General features: G+C 40.2%; 1 protein-coding gene across 1 annotated transcript in view; it reads right to left on the bottom strand.

Annotated features, from left to right (window-relative positions):
* The window catches only part of rbm33a (RNA binding motif protein 33a), a 42,823-nt gene extending 17,701 nt beyond the window's left edge, over positions 1-25,122 (bottom strand). The window contains 9 exon segments of the mRNA XM_039790049.1: positions 1-20; positions 1,257-1,474; positions 1,653-1,821; positions 2,422-2,580; positions 4,550-4,853; positions 4,985-5,058; positions 5,462-5,510; positions 7,438-7,516; positions 24,909-25,122. The exon segment at positions 1-20 is cut by the window's left edge and continues 293 nt beyond it. Coding sequence (XP_039645983.1) covers positions 1-20; positions 1,257-1,474; positions 1,653-1,821; positions 2,422-2,580; positions 4,550-4,853; positions 4,985-5,058; positions 5,462-5,510; positions 7,438-7,516; positions 24,909-24,927 — 1,091 coding nt within the window. The 5' untranslated portion in view covers positions 24,928-25,122.
* Between the last annotated feature and the right edge of the window lie 1,729 nt (positions 25,123-26,851).

Here is a 26,851-nt window from a genome sequence, read left to right as displayed (position 1 = left end):
GGCATTCGGAGAGATGGCTGCTAATTGGAAAGAGATGGGGAAATGGAGAGGAGGGGAAAACCCTGTCAAAACATATTTCTTTCTGGTAATATTATATATATATATATATATATATATATATATATATATGAGCTATAGCCATTAAGAAGAAGTCAGCTGTCTGCTAGAATCGGAATTCATCAACCAGGAATGCACCAACTGATAACTGAACAATAATTATATCGTCAAGTGAAGTTTCAAATGGGTGCTTGATAATTGGCTAGTCTGTTTAAGCTACCAAACAAACAAACATGCCAGTGACCAAATTAGTTACGTGGTTAAACATACAGTATGTTGGGAAAAAAATACAGGCTCATTAACAGCAGTCAGCAGAATGTTTGTAGTGTTGGCATATTGTCCATCTGTCATTAAATATTCATTTTCAGTGTTGATGTTTTGTTTGGAATTTTACAGCATATTATCAATGAATAAAGACAAAAATAATGGAGAGAGCTGGAGTAAAACATCATGCAGGATTGGTAATTTATTATTCATGTACAATAATTTTGTTTTTGTGCATTTTTGTACAATGTTGCCATGGCGAAATACATAGTTTAAAAAATGGAAAAAAATGGAAATGTGGCATCTTTCGACATCACGTCCACAGGAAATTATTATTTTAACAGTTCCGAAATTTGATAACCTTCCACTGTGTTAGTGAAGATCATCACCACTAGTTCTTTTTATGAAGGTTACATGTTCAAAGTGACTTTTTCCTTTGACCTTCAAAAGATCTTGTATGACCTGATGAGCCATGTAAATCAAAGGATTAAATGCTTGGAGTGATATCTAATAATAAAAGCCCACAAAAAACTAAATCCAGGGCAAAGAACAAATTTAATTTTGTATAATACTGTCTAAATGGACTACTGCCAAATGAATTGCTATAATCCATATATCAATATAGATAAGGGGGAGCAGAGCATTTTGACTTTTGTCATGCGTAATGACCATAGCTTTTCAGGTCTTAGATAGTGAAGAGAGCAGCATTGAATAAAACATGTCAAATACAAAGACACCCATTCTTGTAGTAGCTGACAAATACAGGAAGGTAAAAAGTCAAGCAATTTCAAATCATCTTATCCAGTGAAGCTCTTATGCTCTTTTTAGCTTCTCTTCAAGAGGAGTGGTTCAGCGTTGAGTGATGCGTTACTCAGTGTAGCCAAAAAGATTATCTCTTTACAAGAGTACAGGTGGATGAGTGTACAATGGTTTACCTGCATGCCCATGTTTCCCATCAGGGGGAGCCTCTGGCCAATCATTCTTCCTCTGTTTCCTCCTCTAAAATCTACCATTCCAAATGGTGAGAAGCCTCCTCTTCCTCTGCCTCCTCGCATTCCTCCTCGCATGCCTCTGCCTCCATATCGGTTTTGTTTCTTTTGCCGTTCTTGTTCTTCAAACTCCATCAGATCTTGCTTAGCCTTCTCTGACAGCTCTAATGATAGGTAGAACATGAAACCAGAGCACTTTTACATTAACCAAAAAGTACATGTTCAAGTAATGTAAACCAATTGCAGTGTGGCGCAAAGACTGAAGATCAGAAAATATTTGAGAATTTGCTCCGATTGCTACTGAATAAAGGATAAACATTGCCCAGCCGGAATAATTAGTACCTAGTGTTTCAGGGATAATCCTCCTGTTACTGCCTGCATCAGCCAACCGCACAACGGCGCCATCCTTTCTCTCAGATTTAAACCTTATGCGACCAGACTCTTCATCTTCCTCATCCTCCTCGTCCGATTCCTCCTTTGTCTCTTCTTCGGGCACACCTTCATTTTCAACCTGAGGAAATTTTCAGAGGTTAAAAACAAAAGCCACAATTTTACAAATCGGAAGTGTTTAACTTCATCATGGTTTTCGGTGCATCACAAAGTCTCCAATTAGCTAATTAATCAATTAGTTGATAGAACGAATTTGAATCTCAACATTTTTCAATAATCAATATATAGTTTAAGTAACTTTTTAAGCAAATATGCCAAAAATGATCTAGTTCGTTTCTAAAATGTGAATATTCCCTTGCTTTCTTAGTCTTCTATAAATTATACAGAATATCCTTGGGGTTAGAACTGTGAGTCGGACAAAACAAGACATTTGAAAATGACATCTTTAGTTTTAGAAAATTGTGACTATTTCAAATTTAATTGACCAAGTGATTAACAGATTAATCAATAACGAAAATAACCTTCATAGTGGTCAACATTTAACACTGAATATCATTCTTCAAACCTTCTGCATGAACTTATAAAATTATGATAAAATGTATTAAAATAAAATAAACTTCAGACATTAACCTACAATGCTTTGAATGCACCACATAACTACAGAGCCCTATGTTCACACACTAAATGATGATAGTATGAAGTATGGAGGGTGTCAGCACACCTCCTCTGTGTCAAAGACCTGAGAGCCCTCGGCTGTGTCCTCCTCCTCCTCTTCCTGCTGCTCTTCTCCCCCTACCTCCCTCTGCTCCTCGGGGACCTCCTCCTGTTGGACTCCATGTTTACCCAGACGCTCATCATCATAGGTTTGGTATTCATCATCCTTTAAAGATCACATGGATAATACGTATTGATTAGTTCAAGTGGTAACAGCACTTTGATAAGGATCAGAAATGGCCGACTGCTTCAGCCATTGCTGGAAAACAATCTCTTGGTGTCTCTGCTGAAAATGAAAAATCTATTTATGCTATGCATACTGTTATGATGTACAGCAAATATATGAGTGTAAGAGATACATGGATGAGTTCAACTGACATCCAAGAGCACATTTTATGAATATAAATGTACAAATTTTGTATCTAATTTGAGTGGCTAAAATAAATACAAACGGCCTTCGTGATATGTATACTTGTGAGTATCTGTAATATAAACAAATATAAATTTTAGCTTTTTTTTAAATGAAAAACAACAAACATACAGAGCATAGAGGCAAACATTAAAATGTTATGGAGAGGATTTTGGGGAGACACCATGTAACCCCCCCCCTCCCAACCCACATTACCATAACAGTGGGAGCAAGGCTTCATTTCTATTCCTGACAGCATTTGAAATTCAATGAGATGTAAATGTTTGACATGATATACAGAAATGCAGGCACAGATAAAAGCACTCCTCCCCAGTTCTAATGATGGTGAAAATATAATTGACTGACTGCTCGCAAATCACTCCGTTACTGGCCGCACTGTAAGTTCATGACTCCATGCCAAAACATTTCACAGACAAACATTCTGGGAGATGACAAATCAGTTTTACTAATCCACAAGAAAATTCCAGTTCAAGTTGCATGCAATCATTTCATATAATTCCAAATACACATCTCAGTCATTCCAGCAAACCAACAACCTCATACTAATGGTATGGGAGTTGCCCTAATTTAAACATTCTATCTGCATAACACCCTCTAACAAAAACTCATTGCTAAATAAGGTCAGACTGTAGGTCACACCATGGTGTTTGGTGTTGCGCTCCATTAACCTGCCAAACAGCAGCACATATTAATGCAGAAAAAAAAAAAAGAAAAGAAAAACACTCCACAAACCAGACGAATGGACAGGCTGCCCCAAGGGAACACAACAGCTTAATCCTTTAAACTGTTCCACGTAGTACTCAATGAATACCATGCCGAGTAAAATGTCAAGGCCAGGAGGTTTAGTGACCTTGTAAACAGTTATTACACATAATACAAATCCAGACATTTCCCAAAATCTAAAATAGGCATACACTTGTGCCGCACACCCTCAGTAAGAAGGTCAACATCTTATCTTTGCTTAGAAAAAGGAGGTAGGCCAATATATCTCTGTCAGGTGCCAAACACCATCACACCTTGGTAAATGGACCATAACGGACATTTGCACATGGATCTGGTCTTATCTTTGATCCTCTTAGTCCTGGCTAAGAGGGAAGGGAAAGGAATAAAAGGGAAACTCGCATCAATCATTAGAAAACTGTATAGGGTGTCCTCAGGAAGGTCAATAATCTTTTCACCTGCATGAGACTTTATCAGATCCAGTCTAAAGCCAGAGATAAAAGCCCCCCACATTAACCTCCGCCAATTGGCAGCACATCTCCCCAACACAAAGCAGCTTCTTACTCCCCCAAAGATACAGGGCCCAAGGTCACAATGGCACGGGGATTTGGAGGCGACAGCAGAGCATTACCTCATGCCAAACAAGCTGTCAACACAAACTTTGTCAGCAAGATGGAGAAATTAAATGGCAGGAAGTGATAATGAATCTAATCCTCTCCTGTCCCAAAACGCCAACCAACATCTCCTTCTTCTGAATAGATTTTTAATCCCGACTGTCCCCTTGCCGGGAAAAGAAAAGTGATATTATCTCTTTGATACAATAGAGCTGGACAGAAATAAGAGTGGGAGGAGGTGTGTGTGTGTGTGTGTGTGTGTGTGTGTGTGTGTGTGTGTGTGTGTGTGTGTGTGTGTGTGTGTGTGTGTGTGTGTGTGCGCTGCGCATCCGCAGGCTTTTATGTGCGAGTAAGCAAATGTGAGAACTCACTTGAAATTCACCATCTATGGGCTCATTGATTTGGATGTCTAGCACTTCATCCTGGTAGCCATCGTCACCCTCAGCTAGCTCTCCAGCGTAATCCATTTGGTCTTCAGGCATCTCTGCATTGTCGTCTTGGCTGTATTCCTGCGCGTACTCCTCTTCCCCCTCTTGTTGGTACCCCTCCTCGTCTACATCACCTTTTTCACCCAGGTTTACAACGTCATCTGTGTAGTCTGCTTCCTGCACGTTGCCCTGCTGGTCATAGGATGTGCCCATGCTGTATGTGGCATTGAGGCTCACATCCTGACCACTGAAAAACAAACAAACATTGGGACTTTGCAGAAAACAGGGATGCAGTATGATAAAATATGCAAAATTTAAATCTTAACTCTGTCAGCTTTAAAACTGAAAACATACTTGGCACAGACGTCATTAGCTTACCTCATATTTACATCTTCATCATCACTTTGTAGAAGGTCATCATTCAGCTCTTCATCAGACACTTCTGAGGGATTCTGAAACAGAAAAAAAAGAACCATCATGGTGTGCTTTAAAATACTATTCTACTCTTCCTCAGTTGTGTTTGTCCGTGTGCGAGGCATGGGGGCAGGGGACCACCTCCAACCCCAAAGGATGCTCTTTTCCCATGTGGTGAAGGCAATCTGGGCAGGTCAACACAGTCCTTTTTTGTCCACTGTACTTCCTCCTGGTTCACATCAACAGTTCCCCCCACAGAGGAGCCACCTGCTACAAGTCAACTGTTCACTTTAATTTTCTAAATATTCTACCAACACCCAATGTTTTGGATATTATTTTCCATTTCCTGTGTGTAAGCATAGAAAACATAATGACAATCCAAGCGTTTTTTTGGCACAAAGTATAAAAGTAAACAAAAAGACAGAGTTTGTATTATCTTACCTTTTTAACTGACAGCCAATCTTCCTCCAACAAACCCTCTTCCAAATCACTTTTAAGGAGAAACAACACAATAACAAGTTAGCGGAGTCAGATAATGGTGCAGAGTTATTTCTATTTACAATTTATGGTATTGTGCATATAATATTGTGCTTGTTTTCACTGTATGTCCCAGTGAGGTATATCAACTGCTTTCTTTGTGTACGACTTCTTGCCTGTCAATAACCTTAAAATGGATAAAATCAAATTATTATTAATTTCTTACACTGCACTATAACTTTTATTACTGTATTTGTATCTTATTCTTTTTTTAGCCTGTTTTATTTTCATGACATTTTAATTGCTCTTTAATGTTTTATGTAAAGGTACTTTAAATAGCCTTGTTGCTAAAAAGTGCTATAGAAATAAAGTTATCTTGGCTTGCCCTACAACCTCAGCCTGTCAGTCAGTCAACAGGGCATATGAACGCTTTTGTCTTGTGCCTGTCAGTCAGTCACCAGGGCAATAGACAACACCCGTTTCTGAAGTGTAACATTACTGCACGGCGATCTAGCTATTATGTGTCTGCGTGAAGTTCTGAAAAGTGTAACCACACTTGTGTCCATTTTACTGGCATTGCCGTGTCTCACTGTGACTTTAAACTGCAGAGGCAATGTAGCTTTCGTACCATCAGCACCACAGCTCTGTGTGTGTGTGTCAGAGCTGAGCCCCACTCTCTGTGAAAGATGCAGAGAGGATATGGCAAGCCAATTTAACATTTAATAGCTAGACTGTATATTTATTGCAGATATCCATAATTAAATTCTTCCTAGTCATAAAGAACAATTCAGATATCCATTTTTACTAGTCAGAATATATTTTGGATAGTCAAAATTACAATATAGATATCTGGAATGTTGGTTTCATTTGTCATTAGAGTTTTGATTAGTAATAATTCTATTGCAGGTATCTGGAATGTTCATTTTGGATAGGAAGAATGACGTTGTGGATATCTGAAATTGAAACCCCGTACACATGAATGGGAAACGTGATGTCATTTGTACTAGTAAGAATGACATTGTGGATGTCTGAAATGACAATTGTAGATAGGAAGAATGTCATTGTGGATATCTGAATTGTTCTTTTTGAGTAGGAAGATCTTTTTGATGACTTTTTTTGTTTATCAGACTCCAGATGGGACAAGAAGCTAACGTTAGCAAACCCTGCGGTCCCTCTGACTTTGACTCCCCGCTGCAGGAGACGTTATATTCCCCCAACACGCGGTATTCACTTATTGTTTAAAACATTTTCTAGGCTAGTGGGGATGCCATAAGGTACCGTCCACGTGCTGGATTTTTCCTTCGCGGAGGTTAGATAGCAAATAAGCCCACTGACGGCGACGTTATTGTTCATACTTGGGCACAATGTTTAGCAATGACAGTAGTGGTCATATTGAGTGGAAATGTGATATGTGAGATGCACATTGCAAAATGTGTTATGTATCTGGAATTGTTTATGAGCTATGTATGTGTGATAGATATCTGTAAAGCTGAATGGACTCTCAGTAGTAAAACCGATTTCATTCTGATCCAAAGACTTTCTGTGATAGAAAGGACACTAACATTATCTCCTGGAATGTAATCGTTAGACATAAGAGGCTTTTAAGAAACGATTGCAAATAAAGCAAACTGTTGCTAAAAAAAGGAACTACAGGCTGTATTCACTTAGGTAATGTTACTGTTGACAACTTTTTCCAGCTGTTCATTTAGCCATATCACAGCCTGCCACCTGCTGAAAAAGAAATTCTAGCGGAAACACTATCTCATGAAAAGTTGTTTTGTTGATGCATGGTTTTTAAAGTATAGTGATGTTTTGTTTATAGGAAGGAGTATTATGTTGCATTTAACCGGTTTTGATTTTGACTACCATAGCACATTGTAAATTACATACACTACAGTCCTCTTGTTTTAGAGAAATTAGAACATGAGTAGATGATTTACCTCTCTAGATCATCATCTTCACCCCTCCTCCTGCGTAACCGCTCAGCACCAGGTTTGTCATATTCATCGAAGTCATAATCTGCAAAAGAAAGGCAGGACTATGCTAATATTCACCATCATCATAGGTAGGGTTGGGTACCGAAACCCGGTTCCACTATGGTACCGGTTCCTACGCAAACGGTAGTATTCGGACCGGATTAGAACGCGAATTTCGGTTCCTCATATATTTTTTTTCCATAATATTTTCTCTGTCGCTCTGGACAGCGGCATCCTCTTTTTCTTCTTCTCCCTTTTCTGCCGAGTGGCGCACGTGCCCGCTCGCGGTGTGAAGCGCGTGTCCGCGCTATTCCCCCGACATGCACTCTACAATCCCTGCTGATAGACGCCTTTTTGTACACGCTCTGAAACGGACGTAAAAATATCCCACTTTCTCTGTAGTCTACCGTTAGCTAGCTACTGTAAATGTAGGCTACTTTTAAAATGTCATATTTTCCCTCTGGGGTCACCAAAACGGACGTGAAAGCATATTAACCATTCACTGACTGCACGTGATCGCTAGTAAACATATTACACTTGCTCTGCTAGTCTATCGTTCAGGACAAGAGCCTGTAGCCTGGTGGTGGGGGAGGCGAGAAACCCCCCCCATTATTGTCTGCCCTTTCAAACTCATACCTGGGTGTGTACAGACCTCTTGGACACCACCTGAGAGAGTTTTCTCCTGTGCAGGACATGTCATAAGTCAGGAGAGGTGTCCTATCTTGCCAGAGAAGGCAAATATGGTCACTTTTCTGCAAAAGAACAGCTAACGTTTGAAACTGGTTGGCATACCAACTCAACATTTATTTTGTTGTTACTTGGTAATAGCGTAACTGTTATTTGTTAAATTATTGTAGCTGTGTGTTAGGTGACTTAGGTTTACTTATCACATATAAGTACTTTAAAACATTAATATATTGTTAAATTTAAATAATTTTAAATAAATTAAAAAAACTCCATAAAAAGCCTTTTTATGTCATTTTTCAGTTTTTCAAGAATCAGTTTAGGAATCGGAATAGTTTTAAAAATACCGGTTCGGCATCGGAATCGTAAAAATCCAAACGGTACCCAACCCTAATCATAGGTTGATAGGAGTCTGTCTTGCACAATTTGATATGCAGAGACTATTAGCACACAACGTTGTTGATTCAGATTGGCATGACCATCATACCAATCTGAATCAACAACTTGTGCAGCAAGTACACAAATGCCATGTGTAGCAACAGCAAGGATAAAATATCAACCAAAGGGCACGATTAACTCACATCTTCTAGGAAAAAATGGGAGGGATGACCAGAATAATGACTCCACAGACATTCCCATTCAAGTTATTTCACAAAAAACAACACAATGTTGTAAGCAATAACAGACTGAAAACATTAATATCCAGGATGCGTCCGACAATAACTGCTCTTTATTTACTTCAACAAAGATTTCCATTTTTAAATTGTTGTTACTTGGTTCCCACTGTGTGCATTCTTTTCAGACGTGAGTGCAACAAATACTGATAAAAGCAAATTACTTAAATCAAGAAGTCAAATAATGAATTGTTACTAATAATAATTATATATCTAGTATTTTAGATAGACGACCAATTAGTTTTAATTGCTGTAAAAACAGATCTTAAAATGTACATTTAGGTAAATATTTTGCCAGCTAGATCAAATTGTTTACATACAGGATATTCAAATTTGTTCCATTGTAATATATGTGTTGTTCCAAATATTTGACTCCTTTCTTTACAGATTTTGTATTAAAGCTCCATTGTAATTTTTTGAGTTGATCCTTAGCAAAAAACCTTTGTTCTTTCACAAATATGTGCTCATTCATGTGTAATTACTAGGGATGCACCGTTTGGGAAATTCTGGGCCGATACCGATGTTTAACATAACAACTTGGCCGATGGCCGATGCCGATGTATTTTCTTTTTGTTATTAATTACTTCTTTTGTGCCACGGAAACATACAAGTCTTTCGGCTCTTGATCACACCATCCTAGAATGAGCACAAATTCAATCAGACCGATTTATGAAACAAAAACAACCTTTAATGTCTCTTTCTGGTTGACATTAGTTATAACCTTATTTATGACAAGTTCTTTTCTGAAAAATAACATTCAAAAACCTTTGACTGCTAACTAATCAATGAAAAGATTGTTTCAGTACATTGCCCAACAAAATTATTTGAGTGGTTTTAGCCTGATAAACAAAAACTTACTCAATGAGATTATTTTATGGCTGAATAAAAAATATTTTTCTGATACATAAAAAAAAAAAAATACATTAACATAGTAAATGCAAAAACAAGTGAAATAAATACATTATGTTATTAAAATAAATAAATTATGTTATTCATAAATACAAACAAATATGGCTATCTTTCACCTTGTGTATTTCTCATACAGAATAAAACATTACAGTGTTTCAGAACTCACAGGCTGGAACATGGGGCATCTTATAAAACAAAAACAGTACCTCCACTTCTGATCATTAATGACACATAAGTCACCTGCTGTATCTCTGGCCTACTTCTTAATAAGATGCATGTTTTTCTTTACAAAGATAAGCATCTCTGCCTTGTCACAGCAAAGCCCATTTCTCTTTTCATCCAAGACACGAGACACAGAGCTGAATAACCGCTCACTCTCGGTGCTGGTGCATGGCGCCCTAAGGTATTTGCGTGCCATTTGTGCGAGTTCTGGAAAACGCAGGTGGTTATTTCTCCAATAGGAGAGTGCGCTCTCACCTCTGGGAATAGTGGTCTCTGCCAGGAAAATACCCAGTTGTTGGGATACAGAGGTACTTGTCCTCTCTGGTCCATTTTCTTCCAGAATCTCCTCAAACACCTCATGCAGGGAGGGCCCTGCTCTGTCGGATCGTTGCCTCTTGCGCTCTGTGTTATGTGCGCGCTCTCCATCGCGCGTCCCATCCTCTGCACCGGCAGCAGGCAACAGGTGTGCCTCAAGTATTTCTCGAGCGCGTTGTTTAACATCCTCATCAAAGTAACGATCCTTGTATCTGGGATCCAAATAGGTGGCAATGCAGAACATGGGATCGTACTGGATTTGATCGAAGCGTCTATTTACAGCCTCTAATAATGAGGTCTTTGTTGTTTTAACGCCATGGTCTGTGTCAGCCTGCTTACTCAGAAGACGTCTCAGGGCTGTCACAGAGGGGATGACATCTGCAGCTGATGCTTCTGATGAGCTAACTTCTCTCGTCAATTGTTCAAATAGGGAGAGGAGTGTTATAAAGTTTTCAATTAATTGCCACTGGTTCGCACAGAGAGTGGCCGGGAAGTCGTAGTCTGCGGCATATGTAGCAAGTGCGCGCTTTTGTTCCAGCAAGCTCTCCATCATATAAAATGTACTATTCCAGCGAGTGGAAACATCTTGCTGTAGCCTTTTTGGTTTCATTCTCAACTGGATCTGCACAGCCTGGAGACGTGAATAGGCGAGTAGTGAGTGTTTAAAGTGGCGGACGATTTTTCGGCAAATAGCCACAACATCCGTGAGGCTGCGCTGGCTAAAAACACCGTCATGAATTGCCAGTTGCAGTGTGTGCGCCATGCAGCCAAAACTAGCCAGAACACTGTCCATCATAGCTTTCGTCATATTCCTAGCATTATCTCTCACGACAGCATGCACTCCAGTTTTGTCGATTTTCCACGTCTGGAACATTTTCTCAAATGCCTTCGAGATGGCAGATGCTGAGTGGGTACCTGCGAACTCCTGAGAGTGCAACACTGCCTTCACCAGGTTGAAGTCCTTATCAATCCACTGTGCCGTGAGGCTAAGCATGCTCACAGGGCTTACATCTGAACTCCATATATCTGTGGTGAAACTGATTGCAGCGATGTCGCAAGCCAGTAGCTCATGAATGTGCGTGGCCACAATGTTGTGGATTGCGGGGAGACAGACCTCGGCAAAGTGACGCCGGCTCTGCAGCGTGGCTCCATAAACTTCATCAGACTCCGAAAACCCACGTCCTCCACTACAGAGAAAGGCTGGTCATCTAAAGCGATGAACTCCATCACCTTGTTTGTTATTTGTTTCGCTTTGGCGCTGTCTGGAGGCAGCTGTTTGGCTTTCTCAAACGCCGTGTCAATTGAAGTCTGAGTCTTACCGGGGGTTTGCGCTTTCTTGGCGGCTTCATTTTTCCATTTTTGGTCAGCTTGCAGGTAATCGCCGTACACCGCCTCGAGCCTGCTTCTCAAATGTCCAATGAGATTTGTTGTGTTAAATGACTTTCTAACAGCCCCCCCTCTTGAAATTTCAATGGAACACGTATTGCAAACTGCAAAACGCTGATCTTTCTCTGAAACTGTAAAATATTGCCACATGACCGCCATCTTCTTCTAAGTTACTGAGGAGAGTGCGCGGGTGCCCTCTTCCGTCTCGGTATCTCCCCCCGCCCAAATAAAAAGAGGGAAAAAAGGTTTCTATTGAGCACAGCGTTCATGACACATAATCATCGGCGAATGTCATTTTTATTTCGCGATGGCAGTTAACGAGGCAAATATCGCCCGTTACCGATGTTCAGCCGTTGCATCCCTAGTAATTTCTTCCACCAACTAATCAAAGTATTCTCGTAAGCGTAGAATCTGCCATTCAGAATCATTCAGAATACATACGAGCGAGTCGCTCGAATGACAGCCGCCATGTTGCCCCTCCATCTTTAAAATACATTAACCAAAGAGGGACATACTGCACCTTTTGCGCTTTTACACTCAGTGGCACTGTGATGAATGCCAGGGAGGGGGAGAAGATTAGTCGAGACTGCCGGCAGATTTGAAAGCCTGTTGAAGATGGAGGTTCATGGCTATTCTCTAGGACATGTAACAGAATCGCCAAGGAAGTTAAAAAGAGAATTAAAACGACAACGCAACAGGCAAAGCAACAAGACCAAAGTTAATATTGGAGTGGCTTTTCCAAGATGGAAAGAGCTCATAAGGAGCAAGGATTTTAAAAAGGGACGTAGAAGTTGCCTGCTTTCTTCTCAAAAGGTAATTCTGCTTATTTGTGTAAATTCAAAGTTTTATAGTTGCTTGGCTAACTATAGCATGGCTGTGCATAACGCTAGAATGACATCTAGGATACTTATCCTTGCGTCAATGATGAAAAAGGATTGTCTACCTTGTAACATAAACAATCATGTGTGTCGTGATTTCCCTGGCAGACACCTCATGTCATGGAGTTGTAACACATTCTAGCTACAGCTAGAACAGCTGCATGTAAACGATGGAGATACTAAGAGCTAATTTCAATAATCAATAATACCATCCGAATTCCATTAGATTTTTTTTCTGCTCAATTGCAGCCTGTTAAATAATAAGTACTACACTACTCAGGCTTATGCATTGTCAATGCCACTATATACTAGGGCTGTCAGCATTAACGCGTTAATAACAACGCGATTAAGGGCCGAGCATAACGCGTACATTTTTTTTTTTTTTTTAAATCACATTAATCGTATGCCGCCATTTATTAATTTATTTTACACTTCACTCAGCTTCGCGTCGTGCCTAACAGGCTACTATTTTGACCCTTTGCCACACCTTTACTTATCATCAAGCTGCCATACTTCCACGTAACACATCCTCCTGCTGCAGGGATGATGGAGAAATAAAGCAGCAACACAATTCTGAATGGCGCTTTTTATTTTCCAAAACTCCCAGACGGCTCGTAGACAAGTCAAAAGCCATATGCACATTGTGTAAAGCCGAATTAAAATATCACCAAAGCACGTCAAGCTGGAGCTACCACTTACGAGCTAAGCATAGTACAGTTAACGTGACTCAGGTTGATGCTAGTGGGCTCAGGTAAAGCACTACTTTGGAGAGTGCTACTTGCCGACTTGTGGATGAAACCAAATCCCAAAAAATTACTACAGCTCTTGCAAAATGGGTGGCAACTAACTGCAGACCTGTCAGCATTGTAGAAAACCACGCACACCCAGCCTGTACTGCACAGAGAAAGCACTGCTGCAAAGTGCAAACGCTGTCTCATTAACCGGTGATCACTGGACTTCAGTGAGTAATCAAAATTATTTAGAAGTTACTGCACACTATATTGACTCTGGTCAGTAGGGTTGGGTACCGAAATGCGGTGCCAATAGGGCACCGGTGTCGACGTAAACGGTAGTAACGAGACCAAATAAGAAAGAAAATTACTACTACACCTGACAGCAGGTAACGTTAGCCTACCTTTAGCTAGCAGCTGGATTAAACACGGTTAAAATGCTGAGAGCTAATGTTAAACAGCGTGACTGTATTTCACTGTAGAGGATTCCAACAGCGGGATGTAACCGTCTTCTCTGCAGCGCAGCAGCAGCTGCCGTTGTCGGAATTAAACAACACAGAATTAAACTTAAAACAGGTATTCTCGTGGTGCATTCACAGTAATTGTAAAATACGCTTTTCCCCATCTGGTGGTTGTTTTTTTCTTTCAACAGCAATTTACTGGTGAAATAAGTTATTGTTATAAGTTATAGTTATTACATTATTATTAAATCTTTAATGTTGACCATGGCCTTAGCAATAAACAAGTCACTGACGGTTGTTTACTACCCTTCTTTTTTATTGAAAAGTACCAGTTCAGGCACCTGCACCGTTTTAAAAGTATCGCTTTAGCACCGCTATTGAAGAAAAAAAAAAAAAAAAAAAAAGATACACAACCCTACTGGTAAGGATAGGAATTTTTAGTTTTTTAGTTAGGTACTTGGAGCAATTGTGCAATAATGATAGATTCACACATTTTTCTTTTGTTTACAGTAAATAAATAAACAAATACAAATCTTAAAGTCAAGTTCATAAAGTAACTTTCCTTGCATTCATTTGATTCCCAATCAAGATACAGTGGTAATAATTGTTTTCCATTGTTAAAATGTACTTAAAAACTTGGCAAGAATGTTTACGCTAACATTTGCCAACATATTTATAAAAAAAAGTCAAATTCGAATAGTATTGAATTTTTTTTTTTACTATTCCAATTATATTCGAATTTCGGTATTTGTTCCACCAGCCCTAAAGTATATCAATGAATATTTGATATGAGATTACAGTTACAGGGCTCCAGACTAACTTTTTGCCTTGGTTGCACAGGGGCGCCTAACTTTTTTATTTAGGTGCACCAGCACAAAATGTAGGTGCACCCAAATTTTTCCTCGCATCGCTGTTAACGTTGAATGGCAATACACGATTATATATATATATATATATATATATATATATATATATATATATATATATATATATATATATATATATATATATATATATATCTGAGAAAGCTCCTTCACTTGTTTTCAACAACAATAACAGACTGATTAAAAGAGAGAGAGGACGCCCGGATAGCTCAGTTGAGATAGATAGATCCAAAAGTTTGGACACACCTTTTCATTTCGCGTTTCCTTTTTATTTTCATGACTATTTACATTGTAGATTCTCACTGAAGGCATCAAAACTATGAATGAACACATATGGAATTATGTACTTAACAGACATTTGATAGCCTACACTAGACATGTGTGACGCCGCTGTCCCGCCAAAGCGCATTCGACCCGTGCTGGACCCATTCATAATGAGTCAGCGGTCACTCTGTGAGTAGCATACTTTTCAGTCCATCGCACTCCCCCTCTCTCCCTGTCTCCCTATGTCTTTCTGTTTTTTTTAAGATTTCGGCCTTTATTTTGATAGGAAAGCTGAAGACATGAAAGGGGAGAATGACATGCAGGAAAGGGCCGCAGGTCGGAGTCAAATTATATATATATATATATATATATATATATATATATATATATATATATATATATATATATATATATATATATATATATATATATATATAGTGTGATAAAAAAGGTGACCTTGAAATTGTGGCCTTAATGGCGACGCAAGGAAAAATTTGGGTGCACCTAAATTTTGTGCTGGTGCACCTAAATAAAAAAAAGTTAAAAAGCAAAAAGTTAGTCTGGAGCCCTGTGTGTGACAAAAAGAACGCATGTGCGACCAAATTGGTCGCATTCTAGAGCCGTGCAGTTAAATACAATTCCTCCTCAGCAGTTAGTAGTTGCATGCTTCGTCTATGACACTTTTTTGTCAACACTGTTAAAAAGGTCCCATGGCATGAAAATGGCAATAGGTGTAAATCAAGCCCTGGGTATCCTGCTCCGCCTTTGAGAAAAAGTAAGCTCAGATGGGCCAATCTGGACTCTTCCCTTTATGTCATCATAAGGGGAAAGGTTACCTCCCCCTTTCTCTGCTTCACCCGCCCAGAGAATTTGGCACACCCATGAGAAAGAGAGAGACATCATGGCTTGCAAACGAGCAAAGCATGGCAGTTGGTCAAGGCCACACCCCCGCCCTCCACCTTGCCCCGCTTCTCTCCTCCTCAATAGCTTTTAAAGCTACAGGCACAGAAATGGCACGTCCTAAGGAAAGCTCATTGTGGGACTGGCTCTAGTGGCTGTAATTCTGCACCAAGGCTGAATTTCAGGAAAGAGTTCAGATACAGTGGGGGACTACTAAGGCCATATGACCTTTAAATTCTTGCTTCTCCGCAGAATGTTTTGTTTGTATGATCCTTGGCGTTTCGGAGATTACAGCAACGAACGTGTTGAGCATAAATGCCTTTGCGCGTTCATGTTGTTTACAGAGAAGAGAACCCGGAAAAGAGTAGGGGGAAATGGGACACTACCAAGCAACGGCCAAACGGACCAATCACAGTTGTTGTGGTCTGCATAGCCGCAACATGTAGTCACAGTTTTTGAGAGGTGCATGTCTGGCTACAGCATAGGGTCGGTATCTACACTAGAGCTTAGATCGGCCCAAAAAAAAAATCAAGCCCGACCCAGCCCGAGCACGTTGTGTCCGAGCCCGGCCCAGCCCGACACATTAACTATAATTATGAGCCCGATTTAAACCGACACTTTTTTAACATGTGGGCCGTTATAACTGACGTTCTCAACTAAAATTCCGAGTTGTTTGAACTGCAGAAATCTGTTTAGAATAATGCAACAAGGACGAAGCATGTAAACTGCGCTGTTTGATTATTCAGCACAGCAGGCCCAGTGTGATGCGTGCGAGTAGAGGGGAGACTCCGCGCATGACACGTGTTGCATTTTGTAACTGCAGCCTAACTTTTGTACACATTTTTTTACTTTTATATAGCCTATATATATTTATAATAGGGCTGAAACGATTCCTCGAATAACTCAAATAATTCGATTACAAAAAATCCTCGATGTAAAATGACTGCCTCGAAGCTTCGTTAAATCAATGTTACCAACGTTGTATCGCTGACGGACGGTGTTTCCGCACGGAGCATTATTATTGTCGCACAGACGCGGCTCAGTCTGCTGCTGGCGACACGTGCCAGAGCGTAAATAGCGAGGGACTAATATGTTTAGTTTTTTGAGAGATGATACTGTAAGCAATGTAGGCAATACAAATGTTGCTTTATTCAGAAAATGATTTCTTTTTTCCCTAGTTATTATCCGATTAATCAATTAATCGATCAATAAAGTGCTAGATTAATCGATTACAAAAAGAATCTATAGCTGCAGCCCTAATTTATAATATTTCTGATTATGGCATAGCTTTCTCCCCACCCAATTAGGCTTTAAAAAAAAAAAAAAAAAAAAAAATCGCTTGATCAAGGGTCCGGCCCGGCCCGAGGATAGTGGCGGAAAATAACGGCCCGACCCGACCTCTAATCTACACATACCCAGGATCGGAAATTAACACTCGCCAAGCACCAAATGCGGGTACATTTTCCATTTGGCGAGTAAATCTCAGAGGGCTATCCGCCACAGATAAATGTTTGCACCAAAATAGTTATGTTTTTCGGTCTTCATTTGGGTGAAGCTGCAGCTACTTTTTTCTGTTCCTCTGCTGTCAGCACGTCGGAGCTTTGCGGGGGCAGGCCGACACACACACTGACGCAACACACCGGAACGCTAGCTCTTTCATCCAGATGAACCAAAAACACATTTTCTTTCTGAGATCCGCGGGGGATCCGCGGCAGGCAGCCCTCGGGGCTCTGCGGCCGGCGCAAAGTCACGGTTTCTGGGTTAGTGGATAACCAAATGCTGCTGCCCTATGGCGTTATATATGTGTCACATTCCTGAGCGAGTAATTGTATGTTTTGAGCGCAGAGAACTATATTTTGCAAGCACATTACATTACATTTTGAACAGAAATTAACACTCGCAAAAAATTATTTAGTTTGAGTAAACAAAAACCTATTTCGGGCACAATAAATGTATTTGCACGTCTTTCTCTGCTCGCAGGTAAAAGCTGCTGCGCTCCGGTCCTGTCTCCCTTGCTCTCTACTCTCAACTCTAGACACGCTCGCTCAGATTTTCACAGCGTTACAAGTGTGCCACAAAACCAACCAATCGCAGAATCAAAAGGTCAATTCTGATTGGCTGTTCACCTCCAATTAGATCGCAAGTAGCAGGAAAGACATATCTACAGGGAAACAGTTTTTCACACAACACCTGCAGTGATTCCCCAGCAAGGGGTATCTCTGCTGTAGCTAGTGGGTACTTGGAAAGATTGTGGAGCAGCTTAACTAATCAAAATAATTTAATTATGATTGATTTAAAACAATATATCAGCTGAAACAGCTCAACACATATGTTTAAACATATAGCTGTTGGGGACCAAGAGTTGGTTAAACAGCGTTTTGGCTCAACTTGAGTTGACTGCAAGACAAAGGATCTTGGCCTACATGTAAATTCCAAAACCAGTCTCACGAAACTCATACAAGCCGCCACTTCGCAACATGGAGAAAGTGCATTTAACACGTGTGGGACAAGGCAGACTGGTGGTGAGACAAAGAACTGCTTCACACCTATGACCAGGTTGCAGTTTTCTCATTGGTCGTCGGTCCTTGAATGCACCACCCGCCACTAGGGAGGCGGGAGGATAAAAGCTGTTGGGGTGTGTTTTTCTTCGCTTTTTCTTTACCACGTGACTCACGCGTGTAATAGGAAGCACTCTAGTCCGGACTAGTAAACTAGAAAACCAGCATCATCTCGCTGGCCGAGTTTCGAGCTGGTACAAAGTATATTGGCCTGATATACAAGGGGGATCCGAGGAAATAATATTTTGTCGAAGTATTCCTTCATCTGCAGCGGGCTTAATCAGCCTGGATTTAAGAAAAGGACTGTTCTTTTTCTTGTTTGGTCGACCTGGAATCCGTTTTTCGTTCTTTGCTGCTAAACGGCAGTTGTTAAGCTCTGGCCAAGAGACTTAACTGACAAAACACGCACAGTAAGGAGGCTTTTACACAGTTCTGGGCAGATAATAGAACTAGTGCGTTTTGTTTTGTTACTAATGAGCAAAGGGTTAGCTACGGCGCTTTGCCATTAATGTGATCTGATTGTAATCATGTATGGGCCATATCTGGTTATTAATCTGTTCTGTGAATGTATAAATTGATCATTATACTCGTTGATTTATGTTGTGTTAAGTAGCTGGGTATAACTGTAATCGCTACCTGCTAATTCATTCCTTTCATGGAATTTAGTTACTGTCTGCGATAAATCGCGAAAATCAGCTGCTAGCTACTGGAGTGGTTATAGTGACGTTTCCCTCAGCAAAACCAAAAGTCTCAGTCTGTAGGACAGTGGGCAGGGGAACTAGGTCATTATCAATATCTTAAGATCAGAAGTGCCTCTTTTCTTTACTCTCCTTCTCTTTCGTCCTTTACTAACACACACACACACACACACACACACACACACACACACACACACACACACACACACACACACACACACACACACACACAACACAACCCCTTTTTTATACATACCATAACACACATTAAAGAACCATACCATTCGCATTACAATTCGCTTCCAAGTCGCTTGAACTCAGAGGACCATCGGATCCACCTTTCAAAAAGTACGTTCCCTTAAAACAAAAAAAAAAATTTTTTTTTTTTTTATTTTAAAAACTTTTTTTTTTGTCTTTGTTGTAACCAAATGAAGAAGTCGTACACATAGCACTGTATACTGCTACCTATAGGCATGTCGCTACAGTCTTATTATGAGTTAAATACCGCCTGATTAGTTATTTTGTAGCTTGTGCAGCCGAGCGCTCGGTTGCTATATACAACAACGGCTTTAAGCCCGAGCCTTGAGCAGAAAGCAGAGCAGTAGCCTAACGTTATGTTAATCAAAAGCGTAATTTTCATGTATCAAACTGTGTGAAATATAGTTGTGTAATATGTCAATAACTGGGTGAATAGAATCCTAAATGTTACTAAAAATGTTACAAAAACCCATCTTTTCTCCAACTCGTAGTATTGTGTGACAAAAAGAACGCAACAACCCACGGTAACTCGTTTTCCGACATGGATGTGACGTCACACTCGAGCTACTAGTTGCGATTACAAGACAAAAAGAACGCACCATAAGCGTTCCCGTTGCCTAGCAACCCCCCCCGGCTTCTTCAGCCCTCTCCGCGCACGCAGCACCCCTACCGCCCTCTTGGGGCTAAATAGTTTTGTGCAGCTCACAGGAGTAGCCATCTATGGAGTTGTTTTGGTGTTTAGAACTACACTCCGACACCGCCCCCTCCTTTGTCACTCACTCTCTCTCACACACACACTCACACACACACAGACACAGACGTGTCCATGACACATGCTGCTTTGTTTTTGGTTGTGATATTATAAAAGGTATATGAGTTTATTATTGAAGGATTATTGTTTAGCTACTGATAATTGTGAAGTTAATAAATCTTATTATACTTAATTAGCAGTTGCTTGTGATTATTTGTGTACTTGTTGTAATAATTGCTGGTCGATCAGGTCCGTTGCTTGGATTCACCCCTTCCTTTATTTCCTTTTTAAAGGATTACCACAGAAATGAGACTGTTCCACAGTTTGATTATTGGTCCCTGACTAGCAGGGTGGTGCCCCGTTTTGATTGTTTGTCGATTTGATAAAGTTATTAATAACCATATTCATAACTTTATTAATATTGATAAAACATCTTTGATAATTTGCCAATGATCAAATCTGTACCCTACGAGAATCCTACATAGCAAAGTAATCAATGGTAGAAATAAAAAGCTAAAAGTGGCCTACTGACTTAGCTAACAGTTTAAATGATTAGTTAAAAGTAATGTATGACTTTTAAAACATTAACCACACTTGAAGTAAAAGGCCAAGCTAGTAGAATTTCTGACCAAACCAACCTAAGTGTCTATAGTTCAATTGCATGAAAATGTAAGAATATTCACTTTAATAGGATACTGTGAACACATTGGGAATTGACGGGGTGGGTATGTGAGTTAATATGACAGATGTGGGGGAACCTCAGTCCAGAAGGGTTGGAAAGCACTGATCCACAGTATTTTATATTATTGACCGACCGGTATATTACAGACATGCCTTAATAGTTGTGTTAATCACAACACCGTTTTTTGAATTACATATCTCCGTGTGTGACTAACATCATCCTTCACAAGAAATCTAACATTAGCTAGCCCACCATGGATACAGTCTATGCATCCAACATATTCATCTGAACAAACCTAAAATGTCACAATACAGCCACTTAAAAGAAGTTTGTAATACTGGTTACATCGATGTGGTGTTTTATTAACCTTAATTCTTTAAGGGTGGTTCAATTGACTTGCAAAGTAGCTATCCGTTGCTAACTTTAGCTAGCTAGCTTATTTATGTCAAAAAGCAGTAGCTAACGAACGTTACTGCCAAGATATGATTTCATTTTAAGACAGATGACAACACTTGACGAGTCTTATAACACCTCTCTGGTCTCTCGTGAAATCATATCTTGGCAGTATTTAGCTAACGTTTCTGCTTTTTGAGATAAATTAGCATTAGCAACGGATAGCTCATTCCAAGCTAATATAGCAACATAATTCAGGTTAATAAAATACGGTAATGTAACCAAAGCAAAAACTTACTTACATGTGGCTATAGTGTTTTGACAGGCCTAGTGTGTTCAGTCTCGCATCGCGAGACCTAACTTAGCTAGTTACAGTGCTGCAGGGCCTGTTCAGATGAAATGTCGGCTGCTGTGTGTGAGCTAGCTAGATTGCTTGTGAAGGATGAGTCAAACATAAGGAGATATGAGTCAAACAAAACAACGCCATTATAGTACACACAAATATTAAGACATTTCTGTGATATAGCTATGTCAATAATACAAAATACTGACCGAAATGTGTTTTAATCCAGTAACATTAGTCGAACAGCTCCACTGTAGACGGTATTTGCCGTACCAACAAGTGTTGACTGAAAAAGACGGTTCCTCCTAGATTTTTGTTTCCTGATATTGCAATCTAATTGGAGACGAACAGCCAATCAGAATTGACCTTTTGATTCTGCGATTGGTTGGTTTTGTGGCACACTTGTAGGCCTGTCGCGATAGTCAATAAATCGAGTTATCGCATGATAAGAAAAAATGAGCTCGATAATTTTTCCGGCCGCGATAATTTCCGTTTGCATGCTTGTTTATTTTCCTCGTTTCCCCCTTCTCTCTCTACCAAAGAGACTGGAGGACCACTCTCGGTTCCTTAGCGTAACGAGGAGTGAACCCTTCTTGGGGGTCGCATGGTCTTTGTGTGTGGGGGTAGGCTACTCCAGGCCGGAGAGCGAGAGAGAGTTGGAGCAGGGTTTCCTGCAGCACTTTGCAGTTAAGGCGCCGTCAAAAAATAAAGTATATGAGCGATATCCACCGTGTTACTCGGCGTCCCGTTTTCTCCGTTTCATTCCAAACCACACAGCTGACAACCTGCAGGTGGAGACTGTGGAGACGGGTTCGGCATACACGCCGCTGTGGACTCTTCAGTCTATGCGCGGTTTCAGGAAAGTGGCTCCATGTGTCCGACAATGCACCGAACATTAACGGTACAAGCCTACAGCTGTCCGCGGACACGGGTGTGGAAGTATTGGGTGTGTGTGTCTGTGTCTGTCGTGTCTGTGTATTGGTCGCCCCGCCCCACGAAGCTCCGACCTGCAGAGGAGTAGAAGCCGCACCTTCGCCAAAATGAAGGCTGAAAAACAGAACTATTTTGGTACATTTACTGCCGCGTGGCAGCTAGCCATACATTTAGATTTTATTTTTTTATTATATATTATTTAAATGTAATATTTAGTGTTAAATAATTGTAAAATGTAGTACAGAGTCTCTAGTCTGAGAACTTACGTGTCACAAACGGCAATTCCACAACTGTAGCCTACACATGGTGAAAGACGACATAAGCAAAGGAGATCAAAGACATATTGTGGATATTTAAAATGTCTTCCAGTTCCAGTGTTAAATATTCTTTAGAAATAAAAGTGTATTGATCTTTGAAAAGGTGTAGTAGTAGTAGTAGTAGTAGTAGTAGTAGTAGTAGTATTATTAGTATTAGGCCTATTATTTGGACATTATCATTATATTAGATGCAAATGGTCTCTCGATGACAATATTATCGTTTATCGCAATAATTTCTGGGACAATTTATCGTCCAGCAAAATTTGTTATCGTGACAGGCCTACACACTTGTAACGCTGTGAAAATCTGAGCGAGCGTGTCTAGAGTTGAGCGCGCAGAGAGAAGAGGTTGAGAGCGAGGGAGACAGGACCGGAGCGCAGCAGCTTACATTTATTGTGCCCGAAATAGGTTTTTGTTTAATCAAACTAAATAATTTTTTGCGAGTGTTAATTTCTGTTCAAAATGTAATGTAATGTCCTTGCAAAATATAGGTCTCTGCGCTCAAAACATACAATTACTCGCTCAGGAATGTGACACATATATAACGCCATACTGCCCTGACTGATATCCACGGGGGCTCGGCGGGGTTCCACGGCAGGCAGCCCGCGGGGCTCCGCGGCCGGCGCAAAGTCACTGTTTCTGGGTTACTGGACGGGCGGAGCTCAGTCAGGGCAGCGGCATTTGGTTGTCCAACAACCCAGAAACAGTGACTTTCCGCCGGCCGCAGAGCCCCGCGGGCTGCCGATATCTCTGTGCCCGAGTAGCAGTGCTTCGGCTGTAGCCTACTTCACCCAATATAGTCCCAAGTCAATATCTGCCTAGGAAATTGTCTAGTCTTAATCTGCATTGCTATTTTTACTCGTTGTGAATACGCAGGCCACAAGAAGTAATTAGGTTTTGTTTTTGTTGGGGTCACTTTTACTCAGGGCATGCTAACGGCAACAAAGAATTCCATTCATTACGCTAAGCTAAGCTAGCGGGGGCGGCGCTGGACTAAGACAATGCATGCGCTGAGACAAAAATGTGTTTGCCCACCTATATAAATATAGAGGGGACGGGGAATAACCCTATTTCAACAAACGGTGGCATATTCCTTTAATTTTAAAGAAAAAAAATGTGTGTCTGCTATTTGCATAGATTTGACAAATATTAGGTGACCATGCCATATTTTCCAAGTTTTAGCATTTAGGTGATAATCAGTAACTGGTTAATTGAGCATAAGAGTTTGAGAGAAAAGCCACTGCATGATTTAAATATTGGAATATTTGTTTCTGGCTAACAACCTAGATGTTGTTAATCGCAGGGTTATACAGAACAATATCAGTTATATGAACATATTTGCTTGCTAACTCTAACGTTACCCCAGCAGTGCTAGTTTTATGTGTACACAGCCCTGGTGCATGTTTTCACATATATGAACATATCTTTAAAGATAAGTGACATGCCATATAACCTCTGATAGTAACTATAGCCCATTGCTAATCAAAAACGCCAACGCAAATGTGGAATACAAACACCGCGTAAACTGCGTCATATAACGTTACTGGTGCCCCCAAACACATATATGCAGTCGCTAATTCAGTCCCAACCCTGACGACAAGGACAGACAAATAAAAAACTGTTAATGTTAGGTAACAGTTAACGTTGGTGAATTTAAAGCTGTTGACAAAATGCCACCATGCATATTAAGCCAAATAACTGCGTGTTCTTTCTGAATGTTTGCCTTGTGCGGAATCGGATAGCTTCTATTAGCATGCTACAGCGGCTAACGTTAGCTTGCATTTCAGCCCAAACACCTGACTTTATGGAGCCATTAATCCCTTTAAAACATAATAGTACCAACGTAGCTAAACACTCCAAGAGTAACGTTAACTTTTAACATGGCAAACGGGACGCCAGAAGTACTCTCGATCAGCTATTCAAGTAACGTTACGGAACGTTATTCTACCAGTTATAACGTTAACGTTACTAGCTAGCGTTAGGTGACGTTACAACCGTTCAATTCAACATAACGTTCTGTTTACAACCAAGAGTGTAATTGTTTGTTCAAGGTAAACCTAATTTAACTATAACGTTAGCTAGTTAACCATGCAGTAGCTATGTGGCCTAGTGTTTTCAAACCCTGCTAACATTAGTTAGCCATGTTAGCTAACTTAGCACTGTCGACAAAGCCACTGACATAAACGTTACTCACCCTGAGCGTTGGCTGACATGGTGCAAGGCGCGTCCCGCTTAGAGTTTGATTACAAAGCCGGAGAGTGCATTTAATCTTTAGTATTACACCATTTCGACGGTACAAAACGTAAGACTACAAAGGGAATAGCTTCTATGCGGCAGTGACGTCCATTCGCTTCCATTCACGACCAGAGTCCAAACATGGCCGAGGTGTGTTTGCTGCGATGATGCATTGTGGGTCTGCTGTGCTTGACAGGTCCGGTAAACACAGTGGCTGATCACTATGAATCTGACTTGTGTCTACCCTCCTCAACTGCATGCAGTATATTAGTGTGTAAGTGTTTGTTGTGAAAAATACTTGTTTGTTGCATATTGTTGGATAGGTTATCGGCTCACAATATTGCTTCCATAAACACGTGCCTCATTATTGGCTTAATAAACTGACACCTATAGATGATGAAGCCTCTTACTGTATAAGTTAACACTTGGGCTGAATTGGAAATATATTTATATATATTTTTAAATATAAAATGCCTTGTACTATATTTTGCATGGCCCTTGTTGTACTTCTGAGTGTAGTGGCTTTATACAGTACAAGTTAATAAATACAATTATCATAAATAAGTAATGGTTGCCACCTTTAACATGACAGCCAGTCTGCAAATTCAATATTACTTTGTTCTCTGGCTAGTTCTACTTCATTTAAGTCTGTACAGTAAGAGGTTGGGATCATCATCATGCAGGGTTGACTGGCACTAGTAGGTTGTTCCTAATGGGGTTTCTGAACTGTCCGATTTTGTGTAGAGTTGTTTGGAGGTGACACGAATTTGACATATCTGTATGGACAGAACTTAACTCATTGGAACAAGTCCCACCTTTATTTACAATTGGATGCAAGTTTAAAAGCACAACAAATCTTTGCATGCGTCACTCCCTGACAATTTGTCAAATTTAAAAACTATGACCATTCTTGGTTTCCAATTTTAGTGCTACAGAAACTATACCTATGTATAAATGCTTGTCCTTTTTAGATTTTGGTCAATTTGGCAATTCAAAATGGGGTTTAATCTTTATTCAAGTCACTCCTTTGATTTTTCTTCCCTAAGGTTAAAGCCTTTTTATCTCTGACCAAGATTTTTTCTTTTTCATGCTTAAGTCTGGAAGTCAAAGTTGTTGTCTGAGACTACAGCATAATTTTAACCCCCAAATTCCTCCTGGGCTGACAAACGTCAACAAAGACCCCAAAAGACACCAAAGAGAGGTGAGCAGTGAACTGAAGCCTCCTTGTATTGGCTCATTATGGGGTCCCGCAGTGAGGAAGAAGCTATTTTGTATCACCACAAGGTCAGTATCTGAAAGCCAGAGCAATGGAGGGGATCAGCCATGGAATTTTTAATTTGAGAAAGCATAAAGGGGTTTTCCTAGTGAAAGACAGTGTGCGAATTCTAATGGACTGTGGGAATTGTACAGACAAGATGTTGAGGTGGCAAATGCTTTCCCTTTATCTTTAAAAGTAATATGAAGTGCAATTTATCCACAGTATTGCATACTCCCAGACACTTCCTTGTATGTCATGTGCAGTTACTGCTGCATTCAAGCTATCAAGTCAATATTTAGTGTACAAAACAATGTGCAACTGCTCTTCTAATACATGCATTCTAAACTTTATCAAACCCACATTTTTCATCTTGTATGTGCATGCACAAGCTTGTGTATCCAGTTGTTCTCCTTGAATTGAATGCAGGTGCAATTCATATCAATATGTATTCCACACCTTATTAAATATTCACTCCAAACAGCTGTTTCCAAAGCTGTATGACATATTTATGCTCCCTGGATTCACTTTCCCAGGAATTTTGATTTTACTTCCAAATAGATGTGAAAAGGGGAGCTGTCACACTCTATTATGGTGAACTCAATGATTCTGTGCCCAATCCAAATCCAGTGGTTTTCCATAACAAT

This window comes from Perca fluviatilis, chromosome 22 (genome assembly GCF_010015445.1).
Source record: "Perca fluviatilis chromosome 22, GENO_Pfluv_1.0, whole genome shotgun sequence".
NCBI lineage: Eukaryota > Metazoa > Chordata > Actinopteri > Perciformes > Percidae > Perca > Perca fluviatilis.
The sequence above is the reverse complement of the archived record's forward strand: the minus strand, read 5'-3'. Positions and strand labels throughout refer to the sequence as shown.